Source organism: Phascolarctos cinereus, unplaced genomic scaffold, assembly GCF_003287225.1.
Source record: "Phascolarctos cinereus isolate Bilbo 61053 unplaced genomic scaffold, phaCin_HiC Scaffold_726;HRSCAF=1367, whole genome shotgun sequence".
NCBI classification, from domain to species: domain Eukaryota; kingdom Metazoa; phylum Chordata; class Mammalia; order Diprotodontia; family Phascolarctidae; genus Phascolarctos; species Phascolarctos cinereus.
This window is the reverse complement of record NW_027556098.1, coordinates 47,763,202-47,790,765: the sequence shown is the minus strand read 5'-3', so window position 1 is coordinate 47,790,765 and position 27,564 is coordinate 47,763,202. Positions and strand designations below refer to the sequence as shown.

Here is a 27,564-nt window from a genome sequence, read left to right as displayed (position 1 = left end):
ATCTTGTACATTTCTCTTAGGCCAGAAAAGTTAAAGAAAAAAACATTCATAATCCTATGCTTCCTTCAATGTCATAAAAGTGAACAAATTTGAACAGAGTCATAATCTCATAGATAAATAAATCTAGTTAAAATACATTCTATAGCTAACCTAGGTCATGTTACAGATTAAACTAGTTTTAGAGGGTTCACAAATAGGCTGATTGGGACAGGGAAGATTTACTTATCACCAAGGTAATCATGGACACTGGCCTCTGGGAAATCCTTCCTTATATAATTAGCCAGGGGAGCAAACAAATAATTAAAGCACTTTGGGGAGCTCAAACTCTCCTTTGGCTTTTATCAATGAAATGTTAAAAGTCTTCCCTTAATATTGTTGTTCCAGGAGTCAGGTTTTGGTCAGGTGAGGTTAATATTATCAGAAAATAAGTTTGTAGTTAACCAAAAGTTTTAGGGGGAATGGCCCTGAGCCCTGAATTAATAAAAATTAATAAAAAGAAATAAACAATTCTCAAAACAGAACTTTGCCAATTGGCCAACTGGGATTCAAGGGGACAAACCCTTGTTGGAGAAGCTACCATTGTCTGAGGTCTATGAAAGCAATCAGATCAACTCACATATTCTCTTGAACTTGGAAAAGACAGACCAGAGAACAGCAAAATAGATCTTTTTTCTTTTTTGGGGGGCAGTAGAGTGGGTTGGGAAGAGATTTTGCCATGCATAGCCTCCTTCCTCTAGGAAATGGAATGATTGTCTTGGAGCAGAAGCATCTGGAGTTATCTGGGCTCCTCCAAGCTTCAGGTCAGAAACTAAAGTTTCTGTTAGTGAATAATTTTCTCAACTCAATAGAAGAACCATGTAAGAGATGTAAATATGTGTGTGCTTACTCAACCCAAGAGGGCAGTTCATGGACAGTGTTTGTGACTTTTGCCACTGTTCATACCCAGTGCTCACCCTTCTACCACTGGGCTGCTAATGCTTCAGGGAACCTCTCTGATGTTTGCTGCTATATAATCTACTGTTGTGGATATCTCTGTTCTCTGCTACTGTCTGCTGCTGTCTTCTCCTGTTGGGGCCCACATCTCTGCCCAGTGCCCTTAAACCATTGGTACCGGAGCCCACGTCTCTGCCCACGGCCATCTGGCCACTGTTGCTGGGTTCATTTTGACCTATGTAGGCCTCTGCTTCTGGGGCCCATCCTGCTATTACTCATTCTTCTAGGATCAACTGCAACCCCCGTGTGCCAGGGCCTGAGCTCTGTGTTGTGTGCTTCCACTATCTCCCTGTACTGAGGGAAGACACTGTTGAGGTCTGAGCTCTTGCTGTCCTATGCTGGGTCAAGCATTGCTCTCTTAAGCTGGGGAGGGTGTTGTTGTAGGCCTGAGAGCTCTTGCACTTTCCACTGTTGGGGCCTGACTCCATTGTACACATTCTTCTTCCTTCCACTGTTGCAACTTGACTCTTTCCCTATGCTTAGATGTACATATGTTGGGATATGTTCCCCTATGCTGGGATAAATGTTGTCCTTTTGTGTCTAGGCATACCTTTGACCTTGTGCTGCACTGTCTTCCTGCCCCTGGCTGGTGCTGCTACTGCTGGGGTCTAACTTTGCTCTTCTCTGCTAGGACAGGTGCCTCAGGCCTGAATGTCACTGCCCTTGGCTGGTCTACCCTAGTTGATTAGGTCAGCGATCATCATGTGAGATGATTTAGACAACTACAAAAGAGTATGGCTGATTAGGCCAGATCTTGGGTTGCCTTTTCTGTCTTTGGTCATATACTATACGTAGGAAATTTCTTCTGATGACAGTAGGTTTCCCCTGAAGGACCCAGAGGTCCTGACATTTGAAACTTCAAGGGGTTAGGATATTACTTCTACCACCAGGGTGGACAACCAATTCAAGATACACTTATTAATATATTTGATTTTTCCAGTTCATTAAATGTATCTCCTGTCTCTATACTGTGGTAGACTAGACAAGAACCAAGACAAGTAATATCCAGCTCAGCATCCTCTACCTATGCTTAGGGAAAGACACAGAACAAAACAAAAAGCAACAAAATGAGAAACTCCTCCAGGCCAATACTTATTCTATCTTCCATGTGGAAGCAGTACTCATTTCTTCTGGGTAGGGGCAGAATGCCTGGGGTCTGGGTTCTACAGGGTCCCCTCCCTGGAATTTTCAGAGAGAAATTTATAATTCAGAATTCACAATTTGGGAGTGAAAGTGAAGACTTCTAAAAAATAAATGCATTTCAGCCTCAGACACTTGACACTTACTAGCGAGTCACTTAACCCTAACTGCCTCATCAAAAAGCAAAAAAAAAAAATGCATTCATCTTCCTCACCAAATCAACTCAGATGCAATTGGTCTATTTGTACCTATCCCTAATTTCAGAAAAGTCCCTTGGCTCCAGGAGAGAAGTAAGCTTTTAAGTGCCTCCTCAATGACTTGCACTAAGGAATCTCAACAAAGTTCACATGGTACAATTCTAGTTGTTCTCTCAAATGACCAAACCCTGCTCTCCCCACTCCTCTAACCCTTAAAACTTTAATTCCATGGATCTGCCTTAGTTGTTGTGTCTTTCTTGTGTCACCCCTCAATTGTCTGGTTATGTCCATATAAAAATTATAGGACTTCTTTAACTGCTTTGTCATTTCTAAAAAGCCATTCAAAAGCAAACAGTTCTTTTCCTCTTTGTGTCCAAAAAACCCAACTTCCTTAAATCTGGGAGGAGCCTTCTTTTAGTAGGTTTCTCCTACCTATAACTACCTCTACTCCTCCAGTTAGGTTATAACCATTAGCAAAACAAAGGCATCAGGGTCACAGACAGGACCAGGAACACCACATTCTTATATTTGTTTTTTTCCTGCTGGGGGAAAAATCACTTTCAATCCTCCAAAATTCAATCTATCTTGACTGCTTTGAAGTTAAATTAATGTCTGAGGAGATCTCCTAGTAGAACTTAGAGGAATCTTAAATTACCAGGCTGGAAGGCCCATGGACAATCTGAAGTGGGTGGGCTTAAACTAGAATTTCCTCTAAAGGTAAAGTTCTTAAGGAAGCAGAGCATATTCACATTAGTCTATCACTGTTGAATGGCCACAGATAGTTTAATTTGTTTAATCTTTCCAATCTCCCAGGGATGAGAGTGGGCTGGATTTCTTGAGGTTATCAATCACCTTTTCTAGAGGCATGACCAGAAATATGGCGACCAACCCAGGCTCACTTTTCTCAGCAATGCCCTTCCCCTACTTGAATCAAATTATTCCATCCCAATCCTGTATGACTATGCCAATTGTTCTGGTTTAGGCTTGGCTCAGACCAGTCCTCTTCTAGTTTCAGTTTCTTATTAAATGAAATGAGACCCTCATATATCATTCAATAGTCAATGAAAGGAAATTTTATTTAGCTATAACAGAAGAAATATATTCCACAAGGATATGAGTTGAAGACACCCTGAGGTGGTTCAGCTGATTGAAACTCTCTTGTCTAAATTGTCCAATGTGTTCCACATTAGAGAATGTCTTGAGTTTTTTGTAAGTATTTTGTACTCTGGCAACCAGCAGCAACAGCCTGAACCAATCATGTTCTCTGAGCCAATCAAGTCATAAGGATGCTTTTACTATATTTTATAGAGAAACTAGCCTAACTTGCATGGAGTATGGGGTGAGGATATTGTTCCACCACTGGGGCTAGCAATTAATTTCAATTCAATAAACATTTATTCAGGCATGTGGAGCCTTCCATTTATTATAAACATCACTTATCTTTTCATTGTGAAGAATCGACAGGTTTTTCTTTTTTTCTTTCTTTTTTTTTTTTACGGATTCTACTAGTACCAATTCTGTGATGTTCCAGGACAATGATGTTCATCTCTTGACAATTAGATCATCAGCAGCTCAGAGACTGGCGCTTCTCTTTTCCCAGGGTTAGGATGGACTTTACGTTGTGGAGATGGTCCTATAACCTACTCTCCCTCTGACAAAAAGTTATCCTACTATAGGCTAAATCAGATGTAAGTGCAGATATTTGAATCCACAAACTGTGAATCTACAAACTTTCTTGCTCACAAGTACATGTATAAATAAATGTGAATTTACATTTATTCAAATATTTATATTATTAGTTTAACATATTTATTAATAATTATAATTATTAATTTAATATGTTTATTAATATTTAAATGTGAATTACATTTCACAAATATGCATAATGTGAATCATAGGTTCGGTTGGGATGAAGTGGAAACTGATAGTGTTACTCTTGCTTACACACACATGCACACACACATACATATACATACACAGGCTAGGCCAGACATAAAAGTTTAATATCTTTTCTATTTCTGAGGTATTTTCCACAGAAGATAGGAATAGAGAAGTATATAATAAGGCAGAGATATTGCCAATCCTAGCTCACCATACCGGGTGTATGTGTGTATGTATGTATGTGTTTCTTTTGATGTTTTTTTTATTCTGTGTGCCAAAATTATAAAAGCCTGCAACTCAAGAATCAACAAGATTTCTGAATTTTATAAATATTTACACCACAAAACAAATATGGTTAAAGTCCAACTTGATCTGTGATGAAAATTTCATCTTTTTCACAACATAAAGTGAATCACAAGAAAGTAGAAAGAATATCAAAAGGCAAAAAGGAAAGAAAGAGGGACTAGGAAAATCAAATAGGTCCTATATACAGATGCTGAGTAGGATCTCAGAACCATGATGAGTGTGAGTGATGCTCCCCTGGGCTAGAAGCACCACCATGATAGCTGTTACTGCCCCACTGTGCCCACCTGGTGCCTCAGTGTTGCCCCTTTATGTCAGTCCTTAGTGCTGCCCTCTGTACAGAGCCAAGTAATGAGCCTTTTCTTAGGGCCTAGCAGTGTTCACTTATGCTAGAGCGGTAGTGTTCTCATGGGTCCTGCCACTTCCCCTGCCTCCCTACCCAGGGTCAAGGCAAGAGCACTGTCACTCTTTATCTAGCCCTATCAAAACTGGGGTCTAACCCTTGCTTCTCTACTGAAGCTTAGCAGTGATATATACAAGGGTCTTATATCTGTCTCTCCTCACAAGCTTCTAAGTATTGCCCTTCTATGCCAGTGTCTGGGTGCTTACATGGATTCTGCCCATGTGCAGGAATGTTTCCACTGCTGAGACTTGAACCCTATGCTGGGACCTTGGTGCTGTACCTCTACCACAGGCCCAGTGATGCCTCTAACTATTGGGATAGGCACTTTTCATCTTTATTGGGTCTTTGCTACATGATGCCTGTGCTACAGGTCAGGGCGTTTCTGCCCCTGGCTGGTCTACCTCATTGATGAGGTTGGGGACAGCCACTCAGATAGTCTCAGGCAACTCCATGCTTAGGTTTCTCCTTTCAGTGCTCATCTCTTCTGAAGCAGGAGTTTTTCCTGCTGATAGTCACCTCTGACTTAGTGACCCAAGAGCTTTTGTATTGAATTCACAAAGTAGCTACCAGGGCTAGGAATGTCTAGCTCAGAAATGCTTACATATGTTTGGAGAGAGAGAGAGAGAGAGAGAGAGTGAGGAGAGAGAGAGAGAGAGAGAGAGAGAGAGAGAGAGAGAGGGAAAGAGAGAGAGAGAGAGAGGAGAGAGAGAGAGAGAGAGAGAGAGAGAGAGAGAGAGATGAAAAGCAAAAGAGGTGGCCAGAGACTCCTTAGCACCAGTACATGTGTTCTAGTGCTAGGGGTGGTAGAGTCATCATTTCTGCCAGGGTGGGGGAAGATATGCCTGAGGCTTTTGCTTTACTCACCTACACTGGAGAAAGAGAGAGAGAAGAGAGAGAGAGGAGAGAGAGAGAGAGAGAGAGAGAGAGAGAGAGAGAGAGAGAGAGAGAGATGACAAGAGGAAGAATAGATGATCATTCACCTTTTAAAAGTTTTAAACTGATGTATCTCCTTGTCCAGTGAAATCAATCAACTGAGTTTCATTTGGCACATTTGTCCATATACCCAATTCCAGAAATGTCTCTGGACTACTGAGGAAGATGAGGCATTAACTTTTCATGAGGAACCTGGGAGGGTTGAAATGAGGCAGAGTGAAGTGAGAAAAACCAGGGTAACAATTTATACAATGACTACAACATTATGTAACAAAATAATTTCTGTCTTAGGCTTCTTGCTGGCACTGTGAAAAGAGAAAAACAGGGATGGAAAAGAAGCTCTGGTTCACGCTTTTTGCTACCACTGTAATAATAAGAAGACATTCCTTAAGACTCTGTTTTGAGTTTCCAGATATTGTTCCTGGAAGCTAGAAGGTCACAAAACCTACAGAATCAAGGCTGGGAAATAAGCTACAGCTCTAATTTTGATCAGCTGGCAGGTGTCTTTATCTTCTACCATGTTACTTGCTTCCAAATATGTATGGCCTTATCTTTCCTTCCCACTTTCTGTTTCTATTCTATTTTTCTATGCTGCTAATGTATTCATATTCTTTATAAGGTTACTGAAACTGATTGTTTAGGCCCAATGACTTGTATAAATCAGTGGAGCCTGTGCTTGAAGTGTAATAATAAAATTGTAATTAACTCTGGGTCATTGATTCAGTGCTTGACAGCAGTACCTAATCAATGAAGCCTTGGATAAATTTTATTTTAGCTTTCATCTTAACTCACCATTCATTCTTTTTAAATACTGGTTTTTTTTTAAATTTTGAGTTCCAAATTCTCTCCCTCCTTCCCACCCCTCCTATACCCATTGAGAAGGAAAGCAATATAGCATTAATTATACATGTGAAGTCACACTGAACATATTTCCATATTAGCCATGTTGCAAAAGAAAAAGGCAAGAAAGATAAAGAAAGTGAAAAAAGTAAACTTCAATATGTACTCAGAGTTCATCTGTTCTCTCTGGAGATGGCCAGCATTTTTCATCATGAATCCTTTGGAATTGCCTTGGATCATTGTATTGATTAGAGTAGTTAAGTCTTTCACAGATGATTGATTTACAATCAATTACTGTTACTGTGTACCTTGTTCCTTGATTCTGCTCACTTCACTTTGCATCAGTTCATATAAGTGACTTCTCAGATTTTTCTGAAATGATCTTGCTTGTCATTTCTTACATCATTCCATCACAATCATGTACCATAACTTGTTCAGCCATTCCCCAATTGATGAGGATCTCCTCAACGTCTAATTCTTTGTTACCACAGAAAGAGTTGCTATAAACATTTTTGTATATATGTTATTTTCTTTTGTTTTTATTCTCTCTTTGGGATATAGACCTAGTGGTATTGCTAAGTCAAAGAACAGGCAGAGTTTTATAGCCCTTTGGGCATAGTTCCAAATTGTTCTCCAGAATGGTTGGACCACTTCACAGCCCCACCAACCATTAGTGCACCTATTTTTCCATATCCCCTCCATCATTTGTCATTTTCCTTTTCTGTCACATTAGCTCATCTGATAGATGTGAAGTTGTACCTCAGTTATCTTAATTTGCATTTCTCTAATCAATAGTAATTTAGGGCATTTTTTCATGTGATTGTAGATAGCTTTGATTTCTTCTTTTGAAAACTGCCTATTTGACCATTGATCAATTGGGGAATGGCTCTTATTTTTTATAAGTTTAGCTTGGTTCCCTGTATTGTTGAAAAAATGAGGCTTTTATTGGAGAAACTTGTAAAATCTAGTATGCCCTTTCTCCTCCCCCAGTTTCCTGCTTATCTTCTAATTTTGGCTATGTTGGTTTTGTTTGTGCAAACACTTTTTAATTTTATGTAATCAAAATTATCCATTTTATTTCCAGGGATCCTCTCTGTCTTGTTTGGTCAGAAACTCTTCTCTCATCTATAGATCTGACAGGTAAATTTTTCTATGCTCCCTTAATTTTCTTATGAAATCACCTTTTATTTTTAAATCATGTACCCATTTTTACTTTATCTTGGTATATAGTGTGAGATGTTGATCTTTATCTTGTTTAGTTGTTCAGTTGTTTCAGTCATATCTCACTCTTTGTGACTCCATTTGGGGTTTTCTTGGCAAGGATACTGGAGTGGTTTGCCATTTCCTTCTCCAGCTCATTTTAGAGAGGAAAATTATGCCTAGTTTCAATCAAATGACTTCAAGTTTCCTAGACATTTTTGTCTAATGGTGAGTTCTAACTCCCAAAGATTGGATCTTTGAGTGTCAAACATTAGCTTACTATGGTCATTTACCATTCTATATTGTGTACCTGATCTATTGCACTAATCCATCATCCTATTTCTTAGCCAATGCCAATGTTTTGATTACTGCTTTGTAATATAGTTTGAAATCTGGTATTACCACTATTTTTTTTTCATTGATTCCCTTGATATTCTTGACCTTTTGTTCTTCCAGATGAATTAAAACATTTTTTTCCCTAGCTCTTTAAAATAATTCTTTGGTAGTTTGGCATGGCACTGAATAAGTAAATTAATTTAGATAGGATTTTCATTTTTTATTCTATTGGCTTAGCCTACCCACAAGTAATATTTCTCCAGTTGTTTAGATCTGTCTTTATTTGTGTAAAAATTGTTTTGTAATTGTGTTCATACAGATTTTGAGTTTGTTTTGATAGATGGACTCCCAAATATTTTATAATGGCTGCAGTTATTTTTTAATAGTATTTTATTTTTTCTGATTACATATAAAGACAAATTTTAACATAAATACTTTTACAAAATTCTGAGTTACAAATTTTCTCCCTTCCTCTCTTCCCTCCTCCCTCCCTATGATGGAAAGCAATTTGATGTAGGCTATATATGTAAAATCATGTAAATCATGATTTACAATCATGTAAAACCTATTTCCATGTTAGTCAGGTTGTGAAAGAAGAAACAGTTTGCAAAAGGAAAAAAAAATCATGAAAAAAATAGAGGAAGTAGAAATAGTATGCTTCAAGCTACATTCAGACTATCAGATCTTTCTGGATCTGCAGTAATTTTAAGTGGAATTTTTCTTTCTTCCTACTAGGTCTTTTTTTTCTTTGATAATATATAGAAATGCTAAGATTTACTTGTTTATTTTATATCCTGTAACTTTGCTAGAGTTGTTGTTTCAACTAGTTTTTTAGTTGATTCTCTAGAGTTCTCTTAAATATGGTATCTTAACATCTGCAAAATGAGTAATAGTTTTGTTTTCTCGTTTCCTCTTTTTATTCCTTCAATGTCTTTTTCTTGTCTTATTGTTACAGCTAGCATTTCTTTTCCTTTTTCAAATGAATTTATTATTTATTTTTGACATTCCTTTTAAAAAATGTTTGATGTCCAATTTCTCCCCCTCCCTCTGACTCCTTCCCTACCCATTGAGGTCAGCAATATGATATCAATTATACAAAATCATGCAAAACATTTCCATATCAGCCACACTGTAAAATGAAAGAAAGAGAAATAAAGAAAGTGAAAAAAAATTATACTTCAATCTGTACTCAGACTTCACAATTCTCTCTCTGGAGATGGATAGCATTTTTCATCATGAGTCCTTTGGCATTATCTTGATCATTGTCTTGATTAGAGTAGCTTAAGTCTTCCACAGTTGATCATCATTACAATATTGCTGTTACTGTATACAATGTTCTCTTCATTTTGCTCACTTCACTTTATACCAGTTTATATAAGTCTTTCCAGGTTTTTCTGAAACTATTCTGCTTATTTCTTGTAGCACATGATAGTATTCCATGACAATCATATACCACATCTTGTTTAGCCATTCCCCAATTGATGGGCATCTTCTTAAATTCCATTTTTTTCCATCACAAAAAGTATAACTACCAATTCTAATAAAATATTGAATAATAGTGATGATAACGGACATCCTTGTTTCACCCCTGATCTTACTGGGAAGGTTTCTAGCTTATTACCATTATAGATAATGCTTGCTCTTAGTTTTAGATATATACTACTTATTTTAAGAAAGACTCCATAAATGCTATGCTTTTTAGTGTTTTTAATTAGAACAGGTGTTGTATTTTGTCAATTATTGAGATAATCATATAATATTTGTTCTTTTTGTTATTGATATGATCAATTATGATTATAGTTTTCCTAATATTTCCTAATAATATTGAACCAATTCTGCATTTCTGATATAAAACCTGCTTGGTCATAGTGTGTGATCTTTGTGATTTATTACTGTAATTTCCTTGTTAGTGCTTTATTTAAAATTTTTGCACCAATATTCAGTATTGGTTCTACACTCATTCACTTAGGATGACTTTAAGTTAGGTTAGTGGGGTCATTGACAGTCATCTTAACTCTTTGTCTAGCCACTGGACTCCAGTGACTCTGAGGGAGAGAGTGACACTGATGACTTAGCACAGCTCTGCCTCGCTTAAAACTTAAACCCAATTCACTTGCAAGTTAAGACATCAGCCTCATGATGTCATTGATCCTCTCTGAGAATGAAGGATGAACAGCAATCTATGAGTAGTAGTAGCTGCCATCCGGGGACCCAAACTGCCAGTTTGAGCTGGTATTTCTTCTCCTCCTCCTCCTTCTTCCTGTAGGCACTGTGCTATAGGTAGTGGGCATATAAAGAAAGGCAAAACCAGTCTCTGTCCTCTGGGAACTCACATTCTAGCGGGAGAGGACACATGCAAACAACCATATGCATACAAGATATATATAGTGTAGCTGGAAGGTGAACTCAGAGTAAAGGTGATAGCAGTGAGGTGATTGACTGAAATCTTTGGAATTGCTTATCAAACTCTAAGGAAGAGCAGGGAAAGGGCCATGAGACTGACTGCTGTGTTTTCTTCTGAGAGATAAGGGTACTAGACTAGAATTGTCTTTATTTATCCCCATACACTGGTTTAGGGGCATGATTTTTTTTAAAGTTTCAAGCCATTTTCCTGGTCACTGTCCCTTTGAGAAAAGAGGTAAATTCCAGCTTACATCCACAGGCTTGACTTTTTCCTACCAAGTACTAATTACAAAAAGACCATCACAAATTGTGAATAGTAAGTAAATCAATGTATCCAAGAAAACAGAAATCAGAAATTAGAGAAGTTATTAGATTAGAATATAATAAAAAATACAAAGATTACATTAACTCTCCCACTGGGAGTGAGCTATCTTAGGTCCTGATCTCAACCAAGAGGAAATTTCTTAAAGTCTTTGGAGGCAAGTTGATCTTTTATATGTGTTCAGGGTAATATTTGTTTTTTTCTCCTCTGGAGTTGTTTCTGAAGAGAATCTGGAACCATGTATGTTCTCTCAGAGGAGAAATGAAGAATATATCTGCTTTCTAAGGTTCTTGCCCTCACTGGCTTACAGGGTTAAATGATGATTTTCTCTATCAATAAGGAATGGTATTATACAAAATGCTCTGGGCTTGAAAGCCAGGTTACAAATAAATTTTACCTACATTGTGAGGGGCTTAGAATTCCAGGATAAGGCATTCATATTTTATTCAGTACATGCTGGGCTGCTACTAAACATTTGTTTGTTGGAGAGTGACATGTGCATTAATTAGACTCCATGACAGGGAGTTCTTTTTTCTTCCATAAGTTAATTTGGACCCGTAAGATCAGACTTTAATTCACATGCATCGGGAAGCCAAAAACCCAGCAACTGAATTTTGGAAAAATCTACCTATGTTGACTGTGGAATTCTGTGGACCTGTTGCTAAGAGTAATTAGGCAACCATGTGGTACAGTATCAGAGAAATGCAGCAACTCTGAGTGATAAAGAACTTCAAGTGTCTTCCTGTCTTACCTATATCTAAATAGAAATCTCCTCTTTGATGTCTTTGACAAGTGATCAGTTTAGATACTGCTTAATTCCAATGAGCTCCTTCACTGATTTGAGTGGGACAAAAGGGCTTCTCTACCTCAAATTATTTTTTTTACTACATATTTTTATTTTTAAAAATTACATAAATTTATTTTTAGTTTTCAACATTTACTTCCACAAGATTTTGAGTTCCAAATTTTTACCCCATCTTGTCCCTCTCCCCACCCCAAGATGGTATGCATTCTGAATACCTCTTCCCCTAGTCTGCCCTCTTTTCTATCTCTGCCCCCTTTCTCTTATCCCCTTCCCCTTCTATTTTCCTGTAGGGCAGGATAAATTTCTGTACCCCATTTCCTGTATTTCTTATTTCCCAGTTGCATGTGAAAACTTTTTTTTAAACATGTATTTTTAAAACTTTGGGTTCCAAATTCTTTCCCTTCCTCCTTCCCCACCCACCCTCATTGAAAAGGCAAGCAACTCAGTATAGGCTATACATGTGCAGCTATGCAAAACACTTCCATAGTAGACATGTTGTGAAATGCTAACTCTATTTCCCTTAATCCTATCCTGCCCCCCCATTTATTCTATTCTTTCTTTTGACCCTGTCCCTCCTCAGAAGTATTTGCTTCTGATTATCCCCTTTCCCAATCTGCCCTCCTCTCTATCATCCCCCTCCTCTCTTGTGCCCTTCCCCCTATTTTCCTGTAGGGTAAGACAGATTTCCATACCCAATTGAGTATGTCATTCCCTCCTTAAGCCAAATCCTATGAGAATAAGATTCACTCATTCCCTCTCATCTTCCTCTGTTTCCCCTCCATTTTCTTTTCTCTTTTTTGTGAGATAATTTACCCCATTCTACCTCTATCATATCTATCTATCTATCTATCTATCTATCTATCTATCTATCTATCTATCTATCTATCCATCCATATAATTTTTTCCCTCCTACTACCCTAATACTGACAAAGGTTTCATGAGTCATAAATAGCATCTTTTCATTCAGGAATGTATACAGTTCAACCTTAATAAGTTTCTTATGATTTCTCTTTCCTGTTTATTTCTTCATGTTCCACTTGAGTCTTGATTTGAAAGTCAAATTTTCTATTCAGCTCTGGTCTTTTTGTCAAGAATGCTTGAAAGTCCTCTATTTCACTGAATGACCATTTTTTCCCTTGAAGGATTATACTCAGTTTTGCTGGGTAGGTGATTCTTGGTTGTAATCCTATCTCCTTTGCCCTCCAGAATATTATATTCCATGCCCTGCGTCTACCTCAAATTATTGTCCCCAACAGTGTGATTTTTTTTTTTTAGGCAATTGGGGTTAAGTGACTTGCCCAGGGCCACACAGCTAGTAAGTGTTAAGTGTTTGATCTGAGGCTAGATTTGAACTCAGGTACTCTTGACTTCAAGGCCAGTGCTATATCTGCCACACCACCTAGCTGCCCCAACAGCATGATATTTTACCTGAAATTCCCACATCAGCTGCTCATTGGAGACTGTTTTTTGAAGTGAACTTGAGATGAATCCATTATTAGTTCCTTTGATTAAATTAACCAGTCACCAAATAAGACCCTCAGGGGAAGGGATATGTGACAAGAAAACTAGATTATATAAGGTCTAGAATGCAGATATTCACAGAAGAAATCACCATGTTCATCAAGTAGGATTGTAAGATACATTAGACATTTAAGCACTTAAACAGTTGGTTTTAATTATACAATTTTCCTTGCAATTCTTATAGTGAGCATATTTGTAAAGGAAAAATTAAGCAAAAGGTTAGGAATAAGGGTTTATTGAGTGGAGGTAAGAAGGAATCCAAGTTTGCTTTGTTTTTCTTTTTTTCTTTTTTTTAATGCTGACTGGCCAGAAAATTGAGAATGGGAGGGAAAGAGGCCCTATCTTCCATTTATTGGATTTCTATTCACCCAGTTTTCAGAACATCCTACCTCAAACACTGGCTTTTAAAGGCCAATATTTCTAATAATTTGGAGCAGGAAGGAAGACAGGAAAGTACACAATCTTATTTAAAGGACATTTAATGGAATAAAATATGATACTAACTAAATCTGCTCCTTAGACATGAGCCTTAAAGCAAATAGGCTTTGGCAACATTTTTCAATTTAAAATTCCACACAGACATTTTAATTTCCTACACTCAGATATGATCACAATGTCTATATTGACATGTCAAACAAAAAAGAGATCCACTCCAATATTTGTCCATTTAGACTGTAAATATTTGGCATTTGTTTTCTTTCTGTAATGGGTGTGGGGGAGGCAGGATTAGCCAACCAAGACCCTGTCCTTATGGCATTCACAATATGCTCTGTCTGCTACAATATCCATGTGGACTCTTGGTGAGTTTGCTTCTGGAAGTGTATGATGGAGACTTCCTTTCCTACTTCAGAACCTTTATGAGCATCCTGTTTCCTAGTATCCTCCTGAACACTTAATGAGTAGTGAGTTGCAACTGAGTGTGCATTCAAAAGACATAAAATATTTCTCTTTCCTGTTGGCTTTCTAGGGAGATAGAAGGCTATGAGCCTTCTGGGTTGGGAGGGAGGTAGCAGCCGACATTATCTTCCCACCTGGACTACCCTATGCCTGTGGACTGTCTGGATCCCCATGCCAAGACCACCCTTCTCTTTTTACTATTAGGAGATACCCTGTTTTCCAGAGCTAAGGCCCAGCAAGCAAGTTGTGTCCTGAGTTTTGTATGACAACAATCCTTTATGCTCACCCTCTGGATGAACTCTGTCACAGCAAAATCCTAGAACTGTTTCACACCAGCACCAGGTTGTCCCTCAACTTGGACATGCACCTGCAGGACCCATGTTGCTGTCATGAAGCCCTGCTATGGGCCAAACTTATCTCACTGTTGCTGTTTTCCTTCATTGTCAGGGCTATAGCTCACTGTGTAGCCATTGCTATATTTATTGAAACAGGTCTCCTTCTAGAGGAGGCCCCAGAACATGTGTCTAGTTTCCCTTCTCTGATGGAATAAAGAAATCTTTTTGCTTATGACTGGTGTTGGCCCCGTTTTTAAATTTTGTTTTTATTTTATTTTAGTTCTTACAATTAACTGTGGTTGTGATAAACTGTGTGAGCTCTTTGGTATTTTTAGAGTTAACAGTGGTTGCATAACCTCTGTGACTTTTTGGTCATTTGTTTTCAGACTTGACAGGACACTTTCATTTTATCTCTTTGTGTCTGCTCTTTCCTAAATTTGGGTGAATGAAGAATAAAGATCAAAGATGGAATGGAGCAGGTTAAGACCTTGTGAGCTTCAAAAGGCTGAGAAGTTTATAGAGCTCCAGCAATTGGAGTCCATAGCAGACTCTTCTAGAGGTTGTATCTGAACTTGGTGAGGACCCAGCCCTGAGGAACAATCTTTTACCTAACCCAGCAACTGAGCCACAGTGTACTTGGAAGAAAAGGGAGCAACTTATCCCTCAAGCTGTGCCATATCCAGAAGGAACTTAGGAGGAATATTTTTAATCTACTACTTGAATTCTGACCCCATGTTCCATGTGGATTCCCAAATTTATTTGGCCTTTTTAAAAAAAAAGTTACTCAGTGCCCCCCCCCGAAATTTGCTTTCTTTAACCCTTTAACATTTTTTTTGAAATTTATGTCATTTCAAAAAATATGTAATATATCTATATATATATATATACATATATATATATCTATATACATATATATATATATATATATAAAGGCACATCTTAAATTTAATAGTTTATTATAAATTTGTGGGTTTTTTTCCCTGCATTGAAATTTTGATGATGCACTATTGCATCATGTAACTGTTTAGTAATGTATTGTAAACAAGTCATTACATGCAATATTCCGGCCCCATGAGTGGGAGACTTTGTGACAATGTGTAACACACTTGCCTGCCAACACTTGCTTGTTAAGACCTATCAGTGAATTTGACCGCTGATTGGTTGCAACTTGCATAATGTAATCACTATGACTTTAACTCTGTTACACAACGTATGAAACATGTATGGTTTTTCAAAATTTTCTTTTCTCTTTCCTTATGCCTCTACTGCCCCCCTTATTTTTATTTAATGCCCCCCAATTATACCTGAGGCTACTACTACCCCCCTGGATCATTCCAGCACCCCCTATGGGGTGGTATCACCCACTTTGGGAACCTCTGAACAGGGTATCTTCTGATACCATCTTAAGATGAGACAAATACACTGATAACTAAAAATGAGTGCAGTCAGGCACCTGGTCAAAAGTATTTATTAACTTTGATTTTTGTGGTTCAGTTGTTTCACTCATGTCTGACTCTCTGTGACCCCATTTGAGGTTTTCTTGGCAAAGATACTGGAACAGTTTGCATTTCCTTCACCTCATTTTATAGATGAGGAACTGAGGCAAACAGGGTCTCCCCAGGGTCATACACAGTGTCTGAGTTCAGATTTGAATTCCTAAAGATAAATCTTCCTAATTCCAAGCCCAGCCATGTTCCCTTATACATGGGCTTTTGACACAGCGATAATTGTTCATAAAGGATGAACTAGCTCCCTTTCCATTAGATAATCAGTTCAACTCTATAACATCCTCCACCCTCAGGCTGATACTTTCTTCATAGGCCTCTTTCCCAGCTATAAATCCTTAGAGCCTGTCCAAAGCTAGATTACGGGATTGGAGGAGCATAATTCCTACAGGAAATATCCAGGAGATCACTCAGGCAGGTATGTTTAAGACCAAGGAGCAGTCAACTTCGCCCAAACAATATCCTTTAAGCTAACTTTAGTTTAACTTCCCATATGTATTATGTATCTGTGGTCTGTCATTACTCTGATATGAATGCTGATTTAGCAAAAAGGCAAAAAAGATTTGCTGCTTACATATAGTTGAACAGAGCAGGAAAGGCTGATAACTTATACAGTTCCCTAAATACATAATTCTCTAATTTTACTATCCAGTAAGACTGAGTTCTTTTGAGTGATTATTGATCCTATTTAGGGGGATCTGCCGTGATTCAGGGCTTGATGCATCCTGCACAATGCCATATGTAATCAAGGGCATTAGAAGTACCTCACGATCTGGGAAATTTTGCCTCATTTTGTACTCTATGTTGGACATCCCTCATGATGGTGGCAGACTTCTTGGGTGAACTTCCTGTTTTATGCCTCATTGGTATTAATTCTTAGAAGACCATGAAGCAAAATTATCTATTGTTATATCCTTCAAAAAATCTTTTTTTGATTGTGACATATACACAGGAGACAACTTGTTGCAAAGAGCCTTTAAGATTGTGTTTTGTAGTACTGATGGTTTTTTTTTTATAGTCAACAATTAGCACTGTTAGTTCTTTTGCTGGAAACACCTTTCAGTCAGTTCTCTGTCTGTAAATGTAGAGTCTGCTGTATGATGAGGTGATTCTAAAAAAACAACTGAGTAAAAGGAGAAATTATCTAATGAAAACAAGGCATGAAAGGAAGAACTAATTCAGAGGAAGTAGGTGGGGATGGAGGGCTGTAATATTGGAACCTTATGCTCATCTGGGTTAAAGAGGAAACAACATATACATCTGAAGAGGTTTAGAAATCTTCTGAACTTCTAGAGAGGTGAGAAAACTGAGGCATGGTGTGGGGGAGGGACTTTTAGAAAGATGGGTAAAACGGGGAATAAGAGGGTAAGGGAAGAAGATATGATAATAGGCATAGGGTGAAAAGAGAGGCTGAGAAGGAAAATAGTGAATAAAAATAACTGGGCACAGACTAATATCTTACATTATCTACCAAGATAAGGTCAAAATGGATACATGACCTAGAAATAAAGAGAGATTTTACAAGAAAATTAGAAGAACATGGAACATATTACTTATCAGACTTGTGGATAGGTGAACAATTTATGAATGAACTAGGTAGAGAGCAAAGTTAGGTGTAAAATGGATAATTTTGATTACATTAAAAAGTATTTTTACAAATAAAACAATTGTAGCCAAGATTAGAAGGAAAACAAAAAATTATGAAAAAAAATTTATAGACAGTTTATCAGATAAAGGTATCATATCTAAAATATATGAAGAACTTTGTCAAATCTGTAAGAATAAGTCATTCCCCATTGATAAATGGTCAAAGGACATAAATAGGAAGTTTTCTGATGAAGAAATCAAAACAATTTATAGTCATATAAAAAAATGCTCTAAATCATTATTGATTAGAGAAATATAAATTAAAATAACCTTGAGATATCATTTTATAACTACCATATTGGCTAAAATGATACAAAAGAAAATGATAAATGTTGTAGGCAATGTGGAAAAATTGAGACACTAATTCATAGGTGGTGGAATTGTGAAATGATCCAACCATTTTGGAGAGTAATCTGGAATTATTCCGAAAAAGTTATTAAACTACCTATACTATCTAACCCAGCAATACCACTACTTGGTCTATTTCCAAAGATAATTAGGGAAAAAGGAAAAGAACCTATTATGTTTTAAGATGTTAATAGCAGCTCTTTGTGGTGGCAAAGAACTGGAAATTGCAGAGATGCTTATCAACCGGGGAATGGCTGAACAAGTTGTGGTATATGATTGTGATGGAATACTACTGTGATATAAGAAATGATGAGCTCGATTTTAGTAAAACATGTAAGGAATTGCATGAAATAGTGAAGAGTAAAATGAACAAAACCAAAAGAACATTGTATATAGTAACAGCAATATTGTTTTAAGAATGACTTTGAGTGAATAAGTTATTTTGAATATTATAAATACCCAAATTAACTATAAAGGATGTATGAAGAAAGATGCTATCTGCATCCTGAGAAAGAACTGATAAGTAGAAGCATGTGTACAATAATTTTACATATATATACACATACATATGTATACATATATATCCACACATACATACATACACATACCTGTTTGGGTCTAAAGGTAACCATCTCCGGGGGATGGGAAGAAAAAAAAGAAATTTACATGATAATTTTGTTGTATATTTGAAAGGAATAGCAAGTTATGAATAGTAGATTTCCAGTTTCATGTGCAATCATCTTTTTTTATTGTACTGTTATAGAAATGCTTTTTTATTGCATAAATTAAAAATAAAAAACTATCATTTGTAGAAGTCTGCTTGTTTCCTTCTACCTTAATCAAGGATAACCTCAATTTGCATGTAGATAGTTTAAATAAAAATTTTATAAATGTGAGAAAGTAGGCATGTGGGTCAGTAGTTATTGATATTCTCCTCTTTATCTCATAAAATAATATGGCCCAAGGTTTTCTTCCAAAACTTTGTCTTGCCCTGTTTCAGGTATTGTATTTGAGAATTGATTTCTCAGTGCTCTAAAAATCTCCAGAACCAGATCTGCTTAGCTGATATTCCTATTCTCATTTTCTTCACAACAATTTCCAAATCGGTAAACAGCATATACAGGACTATGATGTTAGTGTTGACATGTGGTAGTTATATCATCATCAATGTAAGAAAGAGTTTGTTAAAATCGCTATATCTATAAGAATCCACAGAGATGCTGAGAGTTCATTTCCATTTTCATCTGTTTGCTCTCCTCTCAGTTTTATCCTTTGGGTTAATTTTGTTTTGTTGGGTCTCTTGTTACACTTTCTTTAAACTTGTTTTTCTTTCCTTTGTTTCTTGCTATTTAATGACATTATACTACTTATAATTTTCACCATCCTTTCTGGTAAGATTTTATAATGGAATTTATATATAATTTTTGAATCAATTTATATTTATTCTGAATTTATTTAGAAGATTTGTAAATGAATATCTAAAGTGTCTTTGCCCTTGGCTGCCATAACCTTCTGAGACATTTGAATAATGTTTGCTAAAATGCTTTCTAGGCACTTTTTCTGTTTTCCTTGTTATGGTGATGGATTTAAATCAATTTAGGAAATCTTTATGGTCTATTTGTGTTTCTTCTTTCATTAATTTCCAGTTTGGGGAAGCTTGTTCCTCAAAATAGGTAAAATAGGTCAGGCTAGAATTCCTTCAAATTGGACCCCATACTTTCTCACCTCTAGTCTTTCTTTTAGGTTGATATTGTCTTAGGAATTATTTGTTCTGTCCAGGAGTTGGGCCCTAAAGGTTGACTAGGCTGTATGACATTAATAATTTAATGCATAACTCTTAGCATTAGAGACCAGAAGTGGGGTTAGAATAAATTTACTAATGCTTACCTTTTGTGAATCATTAATAAACCAGTGTCAAAGAAGGGGGTGTAGCTCATTGGACTTGACAGACTCATTATTCTTGTAACCTGGGCTACCATCAGGTGGGTACACCTATTAATGTATATCCATTCTGAGTGCTTGTTTGTATTTAGTATAAGAAGTGATGGTGATGATGATGATGATGATGATGATGATGATGGCAATTTGCCTTATTGATTCAATTTTTTCAAATCCTGAACTTTCATTTGAGGCTAATGTGTACCTAGCCTAAGGCAAATATTGATTTTTATTTTTCTTCTAACATGTCAGAAGTCTGACTATAGAGAAAGTAATAATTTTCAAAAATGACTCCTACATTACTCACTAATCATTTCTTGTCTATTAAAATGTTAGAAATTTCATTTTTGGGGGGATATTGTTTGGTGCTTACTATCTACAGTATTCTTCAACTCTTGAAGAAAGTATTCATGATATTTGAGTGTGAGGCTTTTTTTATAGTCTACAAGCCTCTCATTTTTTACACTTGTTCCATATTTTCCTATGTGTGTTCTCTTTTATGCTTAACTCTGCATTAAAATCATGGAGTATAAAATAATATGTTGATTTAATTTAGAGGAGTTTTACTAAATTCTTTGTAGAATTTCTCTACCTTTAATCCTCTGCAACATATGTTAGTGCATTAATTACAATTATTTTCATGGTGTTTTTTCCCCCTGCAAATGTTTATTGCGAGCATTGCAGTTTGAGATGATCAAACATTCCAATGAAATGATGCGTCTTGTCTTTAGATACATGACTCTGCTAAGTCTACCTACCTATAAGCCATCTTTCTATTTAGTTGCAAATTATTTCTTTTTTCTGGTTTCACTTTAGTAATTTCGAAAAATAGTGAAAATAGAAAGATTAATATGATTCATTTCCCTAAGTAATACATCCATTCCTTGAAAAACAGACAAGGATCTTGCATTTAAAGCATCAACTCAATTAATATATAATATCAATATAATATATTAATACAAGACTTTTATGAATCTTAGCACCCTTTGCCTCTCTTTCCTATCTGCTTCCATCACCATAGACACAATATTTTTTGTTGTTTCACAGATTACTATGGAAAAAAAGTTCATCACCTAGTCATTAGCATATCAGTAATAAATTTCTCCATACTTAGCTAAGAAATCCATTGCTGAGATTGCACTCAAAGCATTTCCTGCAAGGTAGAACATGACAGAATTTGCACTCTGTTGGTACAGTCTTCAAGAGCCTTGGGTCATTTCCATTGCCACCAAAAAGCATTGGGGTAGGAAATAGTTTTTAAATTAATACATTTTTTATCTTTGTATTAAGTATGTAAAGAGATTGTGGGTTGATAGTGACTTATTTCATTCTCCCTTCCATCCAGGAGCAAAGTAGTTCTTAAAATTCAGGAAAATGCTTATCTAGCAACTTCTCCTCTTCCCTCACATATTGACTATAGCTTCATATAAATTATTCTGGCCAATCTGGTAACCTCAATAACTAAATGCCTATATTGGTCTTTTAGTAGTAACATCCTGGAATTTATCTGTTTTTACATTACAGATATCCTCCCTGTTGAGATCACTTTACTAACATTTATCGCTTACAAGATTTGCACATTTCGCTAACCCAAAGTTAAAAAAAACAATATCTGTGTGATCATAATATGAATTATACCCCAAATGATTCCACCACAAAATTTTACACGTGCAAATAGTATTATGGGAAAAAGGAAAATAGAGTGAAAAAAATCAAATGGCTCTTATTTTTTAGATTTGTTTTCTCTTTAAATTAAGGATCTATTTTTACAAAATTCATATTTGGAGTTTCTCATTTAACATTTTTATCTCCAGCTGGAAAAGCTTATTTTAATTCTCTGCAACACTATGTTGAAATTCACCATAAGTGATGATTGGCAGGTCTAATTGACAAAAACATTAAGTGTTTGGAAGACACATTCACAAAATCAATATGAATCCATTTGGGAAAATAGAGTAATTTAGAAAAATATGCAGCATAGTCATTTCTATTTTGTCCATTTATTGACAACACAATGTGAAACCAAAATTGAAAAAGTAATGCACTTCTGAATACCTGCCATTTAATAGCATCAGACAAAAAACCCCCATAATTGTGTGGTAAAGAAATGTTTTCCCAGTTTCAACAATGTCTTTCTTTGTGTAACTAACTTTTCTTCAATTTGAACAAAAGTATCAAGATCATTCCAGAAACTTATAGTAAGTTTGAATTTTTAAATTTAATCCTTGAATATTCATTTCAAACTATTCTTTAATTAGGGAATTTTTAATTGTTCAGAATAGTGTTTTTTTAATAATTAATAATTCCATAAGTTTTCTGTGACTCAGTGAAAATGTTTAAACTTTTTAATAGCATTAAGCACCTTAATCTCATATATAGAAGTCACTATGAAGTTGAGCAGACAAATAAAGCCTGATTTCTATTCAAGGAAAGAAAATCAACTCAATTACATTAGGAAACACTTGCCTCATTTAGGCCTAAGCATTACTGTCACTTTTAACTTCTGATTTTCTTCCTTGGATTCTTCTATCAGATCTAAGTAGGTTACTAATATGTGTGTCTTTGGTCCTGTCACCTGAATTACAGGTTTATACTTCCCCCTGTCTAGTAGATATTTTTTACCCCTGGCTCTAGCAATTCCTTCAGAGACACCATGTCACAAATCAAATTAAAATTTTTTTTTGCCCTGCTCCCTATAGATTAATTCCTCTTAACTTTATTTCTTTCAGTACCCTTCTCTAATCCCTCAGGTTTTTAGGTTTAAAACTTTGTAAACAACTTTGGCTCTTACTTTATTCTTCACATCCCAGTAATCATGAAGTCCTACAGAGCCTTTTTTTTTCATTCTTACTGCCCTAACTATAGTACATGTTTTTATTACCCCCAAAGAATTACTACAATGTTGCTCAGTCGTTTTCAGTCATGTCTGACTCTTTGTGATCCCCATTTGGGGTTTTCTTGGCAAACATACTGGAGCAGTTTGCCATTTCTTTCTCCAGCTCATTTTACAGATGAGGGTCAGAGGCAAACAAAGTTAAGTGACTTGCCCAGGGTCACACAGCTAGTAAGTGTCTGAGACCAGATTTGAACTCAGGAAAATGAGTTTTCCTGACTCTAGGTCTAGCACTCTATCCACTACACCATCCTGATGCCCTAACTACAATATTTCAACTTATTTCCAGCATCCGGTCTCTCCATCATACTACTGCCATTTTAACATTGCAAAAACACTTCTGAGGTAGCAGTCCCTTGATAAAAATCCTTTCTTGACTTTCTGTTCCCTATGAGTCAAAACTCTTCATAATAGCTTTCAAGGCCCTCCATAATATTACTCCGTTCTACCTATTCAATTGCATCTGCAATGACTACTTAGCCTTTTCCCCAACCAGTTAATTTCTTAATGAGGTAAAACATCATGCTTATTGCTGTATTGATACCTTTGATTGTGGCTTGGAATAATCTACATGAAACAGTACAACATAGTAAAAAGAGTACTTAAGAGTTAGTAGACCTGGGTTTGTGAAGGCAAGAGATAATAGAAATTGAGCAGTGAACTTATAATTATAAATATCAAGCTCAGTATGTGCTTTCCAAAGGTGTTTTCCATTATCATAAAGGATATTCAGGCAGAGTCAAAAATAGAAGAGAGATTCACTATTGATAAAGAGATTTATGAGGCGCACTCATTTGCAGATGGCATTGTGTGGCTTGCATTAAGACCCAGAACACTATAAAACCTTGCCAGTCATATCCACAATCACTCAAAAAAATTCATCCTAATTATTCACATTAGAAAAATCACTTGGATAAAGAATGTTTATTTTTTTAGACACATGATATTCACATTCATTGGATGTGACAATACATTGGATGAAAAATCATTGAACTAATTGATCAGCCCATGTCTCTGGGACAGATACTGGTGGTAAATAATGCCCTGGGCATAAAATGGAATAATCAGAAGAAAGCAATTTCTGCCAATGTCTAGCAGTGTCCTGAAAAAAAAAATCTTTGCAACATCAATATTCTTCTAATGATGCTGGCATCATTAATCAACAAACCTATATAACACAAAGGTGGAAATTACAAAGGATAATAGAGATACATACATACTACTGACATTTACTTTCATTCAAGAAGTAGAGTAAAAATTACCACCCAAGGGGTATGTGATTTGGAAAAGCAGGTGGTGTGGTCAAAAAGTGAGGACAAAAAATAATAGAATTCTACACAGGCATCCACAAATGTTAAAGGACAGTGGATACATTATGGATGAATATGGGAAAGCACAAGAATTGTATAGGATCAGAAGACTTAGAGGAATTATGATTTTCTGTGTACCTGGACATTTTTTTCTTTTCTGGTTTTATATTTAAGATTAAAATGAATAAAAAATTTACCAAAAAAGTTAGTCTAGTGTTAGAATGATACTTATAATATTTGGTGTAGTCCTTAGGTTGGGACAAGATGAGATGGGCTCATAGGTCACATTGTGATCAAATTAGAAGCAGCTGGTGGTGCAGTAGATAAAGTGCTGGCCCTGGGTAAGGAAGACCTGAGTTCAAATCCAACCTCAGACACTTACTAGCTGTGTGACTTAACCTCTATTTGCCTCAGTTTCCTCAACTGTATAATAAGGTTAATAATAATAGCTCTCAGTGTTGTGAGGATCAATTAAGATAATTGTAAGAAAAAGTACTTTGTACAGTGCCTGGCACATATTAGGTACTTTATAAATGCTTATTCCCTTCCCGTTAAGTACTGGGAAGAGTCCTGCAAATGGGGAGGAAGAGGTTGGCCTGATCAGTTGTCAGAACGCTACTGCCTGGCTTCTTGTTGCTATAGCCCTCCTATATGGGGAGTCATCTCTTTGCGACAGATTGGACTATCAGTGTAGTCAGATTGAAAGTAAACTGGGCACACCCATTCAGCAGCTAGCAAAAGCTGGCAGCTTTCAAGGACCATGTAAGGAAAACCAAGGGTCAGCTAATGGATCTTATGATGGTACAAATAAAGAGATCTCTCCTCATGGGAGTAGGGACTGAGGAACTCCAGCCAATTGTCTCTGACCTGGAGGTTCTAGTTCCTTCCAAGAGAGAAGTCATGATTTTGTAGAAGGGAGTAGATATGGGGCAGCCTGGAGAACTTGCGCAGTGATTAGAAAGCCTCTGGCTTATCCTATCACTGCTCCCTGGAGGAGGGAGGGCAGGCTGTGGGTAGAATCTGTCCACCAAGGAGAAGAGGCTGTCACAGGAGAAAGTGGAAAAGAAACCTGAGGAATCCCTTGAACAATGGCTCTGGAGGGTGTGGTCTGATGTAGCTAATGCTGAAACTGAAACTTATGTAGGTTAATGCTGATAACATTTTTACATATAAGAAGTAAACAATTTGACCTTCTTGAATCTTTTATAACTGGTCTTTAATGTTTACCTTATTTTTCTCCTGGATGCTGAAAGATTCTCTGCTTTGGTCTTCCATAGACTTCCACAGGGAACTCTGAGGACTCACTTTGATAGAACAGTAGAAGTTAGAAGTTAGACTAGACTATAGATCCCCATCATCCCTTCTCCACAATGATCTAGAAATTGTACCAGACTGAATTCTGATTGGAAAAGCCAAAAAAAGAGGTGGCTTAGGGAGACACACAAAGAGGTCTGCTGACACTGAGAATGAGGTCTGGCCATGAGCACGCAGAAGGCGTTTCATGGACTGAAACAAGGCCCATGAGTAAGGGCCCAAAGGCAGGAAGCACCAGGGTTCCCTAAACTAATACTGGGCAAAGGAATCGGTACCATCTGGCAACTGTGTTGCTCATTACCCGGTTCTAGTTCACATATCCAAGGGAGAGGGGAGCAGTTGCAAATATTGGTGTTAATTGTGTACTGAGCAAGGAACAAGTTCTGGAAACTTATCATTGTAGCTCTGACACCAGGAGCAAAGCGATGACTGAGTTCTAGCCATTAACCAGCATGCAAGACTACAGTGGAATAACCAGGGCAGGAGTGGTAGACCATAGGGCAGCCCGCAGTTCAGTAGCTCTGAACCTGTAGAGCCTCCCAGCAGGCTAATAGTGACCAAGTTTAGCAGCAGTCTACTGAAACTCCCTGCATCAGGGACTTACTGATCTCAGAACAAAAACACAGTGAAGAAACCTCACCTGAGATCACAACATTTTGGCAGCTCTGAAAGCTGGCAGGTCCCCAGCCTGATTTGTGAAAGCAGCAGGACATAAAAGAATAGTATCTAAGACCAGACATCTCTCCTTCCCCTAAATTGCATACAGCCCAGAACTAACATAAAGTCCAGTCAAGAAAGTAGGTTGGAAGAATGAGCAAACAAACAAACAAGAAAAAAGAATACTACCATAAAGAGCTACTATAGAGATAGGGAAGCCCAACAGAGATAAATAGGGAAACTACATTTTGCTAAAAGGTACCAAGAAATGGTGACTAGAGGTGGCTCAGTGGATAGAGCACCGGGCCTGGAATCAGGAAGACCTGAGTTCAAATCCAACCTCAGATACTCACTAGCTATGTGATTTTGGGCAAGGCACTTAACTTTGTTTGCCTTAATCCACTGGAGAAAGAAATGGCAAACCACTCCAGTATCTTTGCCAATAAAACTTCATACAGTGTCATGAAGAGTCAGATTCGACTGAACAACAGCAACCAGAGAAAATGAATTAATACCAATATTAAACACAAATGCACTAGATAGTATAGCATCTAAATTGTTAAGGTAAAAGTTAAATGAATGACAGGAGGAAATAAACAGAAAAACTCTTAATTGTGAGGGACCCCAATTTATCTGTCTGGATCTAGATAAATTTAACCAATAAAAAATCAGAAATATTAAATGAATCTTTTTCTCATTGTAATACAAGAAAATTACATTCAATAAAGGACCTTTGAAGCAAAGATTAAAAATTAATTGGAAACTATATAACCTAATCTAAAAGAATGGGTTGGTCAATGAACAAGAAAGAATAATTTCAAATCAAACATAGAAACAATAATTTCATTAAATATAATGACAACAATGAGACAACATATTAAAATTTTAGGGATGCAAATAAAACAGTACTTAGGGGAAAATTTATGTTTCTAAATGTTTTCTTCAACAAAAGAAAAAAAGAGCAGGTTGATAAATGGAGCATACAGTTAGAGACAGCTGGGGGCATAGTGCATAGAGCTCTGGAACTGGAATCAGGAAGTCCTGAGTTAAGTTCTAACCTCAAACACTTACTAGCTGTGTGACCCTAGGCAAGTTACTGAACCTATTTGCCTCAGTTTCCATCACTGGAAAATGAAGATAATAGTAGCACCCACCTCACAGTGTTGTTGTGAGGATCAAAGGAAATAATATTTATAAAAAAGTGTTTAGTGGAGTGCCTGCTGCATAGTAGGTGGTATATAAATGCTGCTTATTCCCTTCATTCCCAACTAAAAGAAACTAGAAATCTGACAAATTAAAAATCCCCAATTGAACACCAAAATAGAAATCCTGAAAATCAAAAGAGAGATTTAAAAAAAAATTGATGATAAAAAATCCCAACAACATTGAACTAATCAATAAAACTAAGAAAAATTAAAAAACCCCAAACCAAACCCAATAAGA

The 27,564-nt window shown here is 36.7% G+C and overlaps 1 protein-coding gene across 2 annotated transcripts in view; it reads left to right on the top strand.

Moving 5' to 3' along the window:
• The window catches only part of CHODL (chondrolectin), a 162,311-nt gene that overhangs the window by 80,104 nt on the left and 54,643 nt on the right, over nt 1-27,564 (top strand). For both annotated transcript variants that reach the window (XM_020996062.2, XM_020996064.2), the window contains exon 3: nt 7,775-7,830. In XM_020996062.2, coding sequence (XP_020851721.1) covers nt 7,775-7,830 — 56 coding nt within the window. The remainder of the gene's footprint in view (nt 1-7,774; nt 7,831-27,564) is intronic.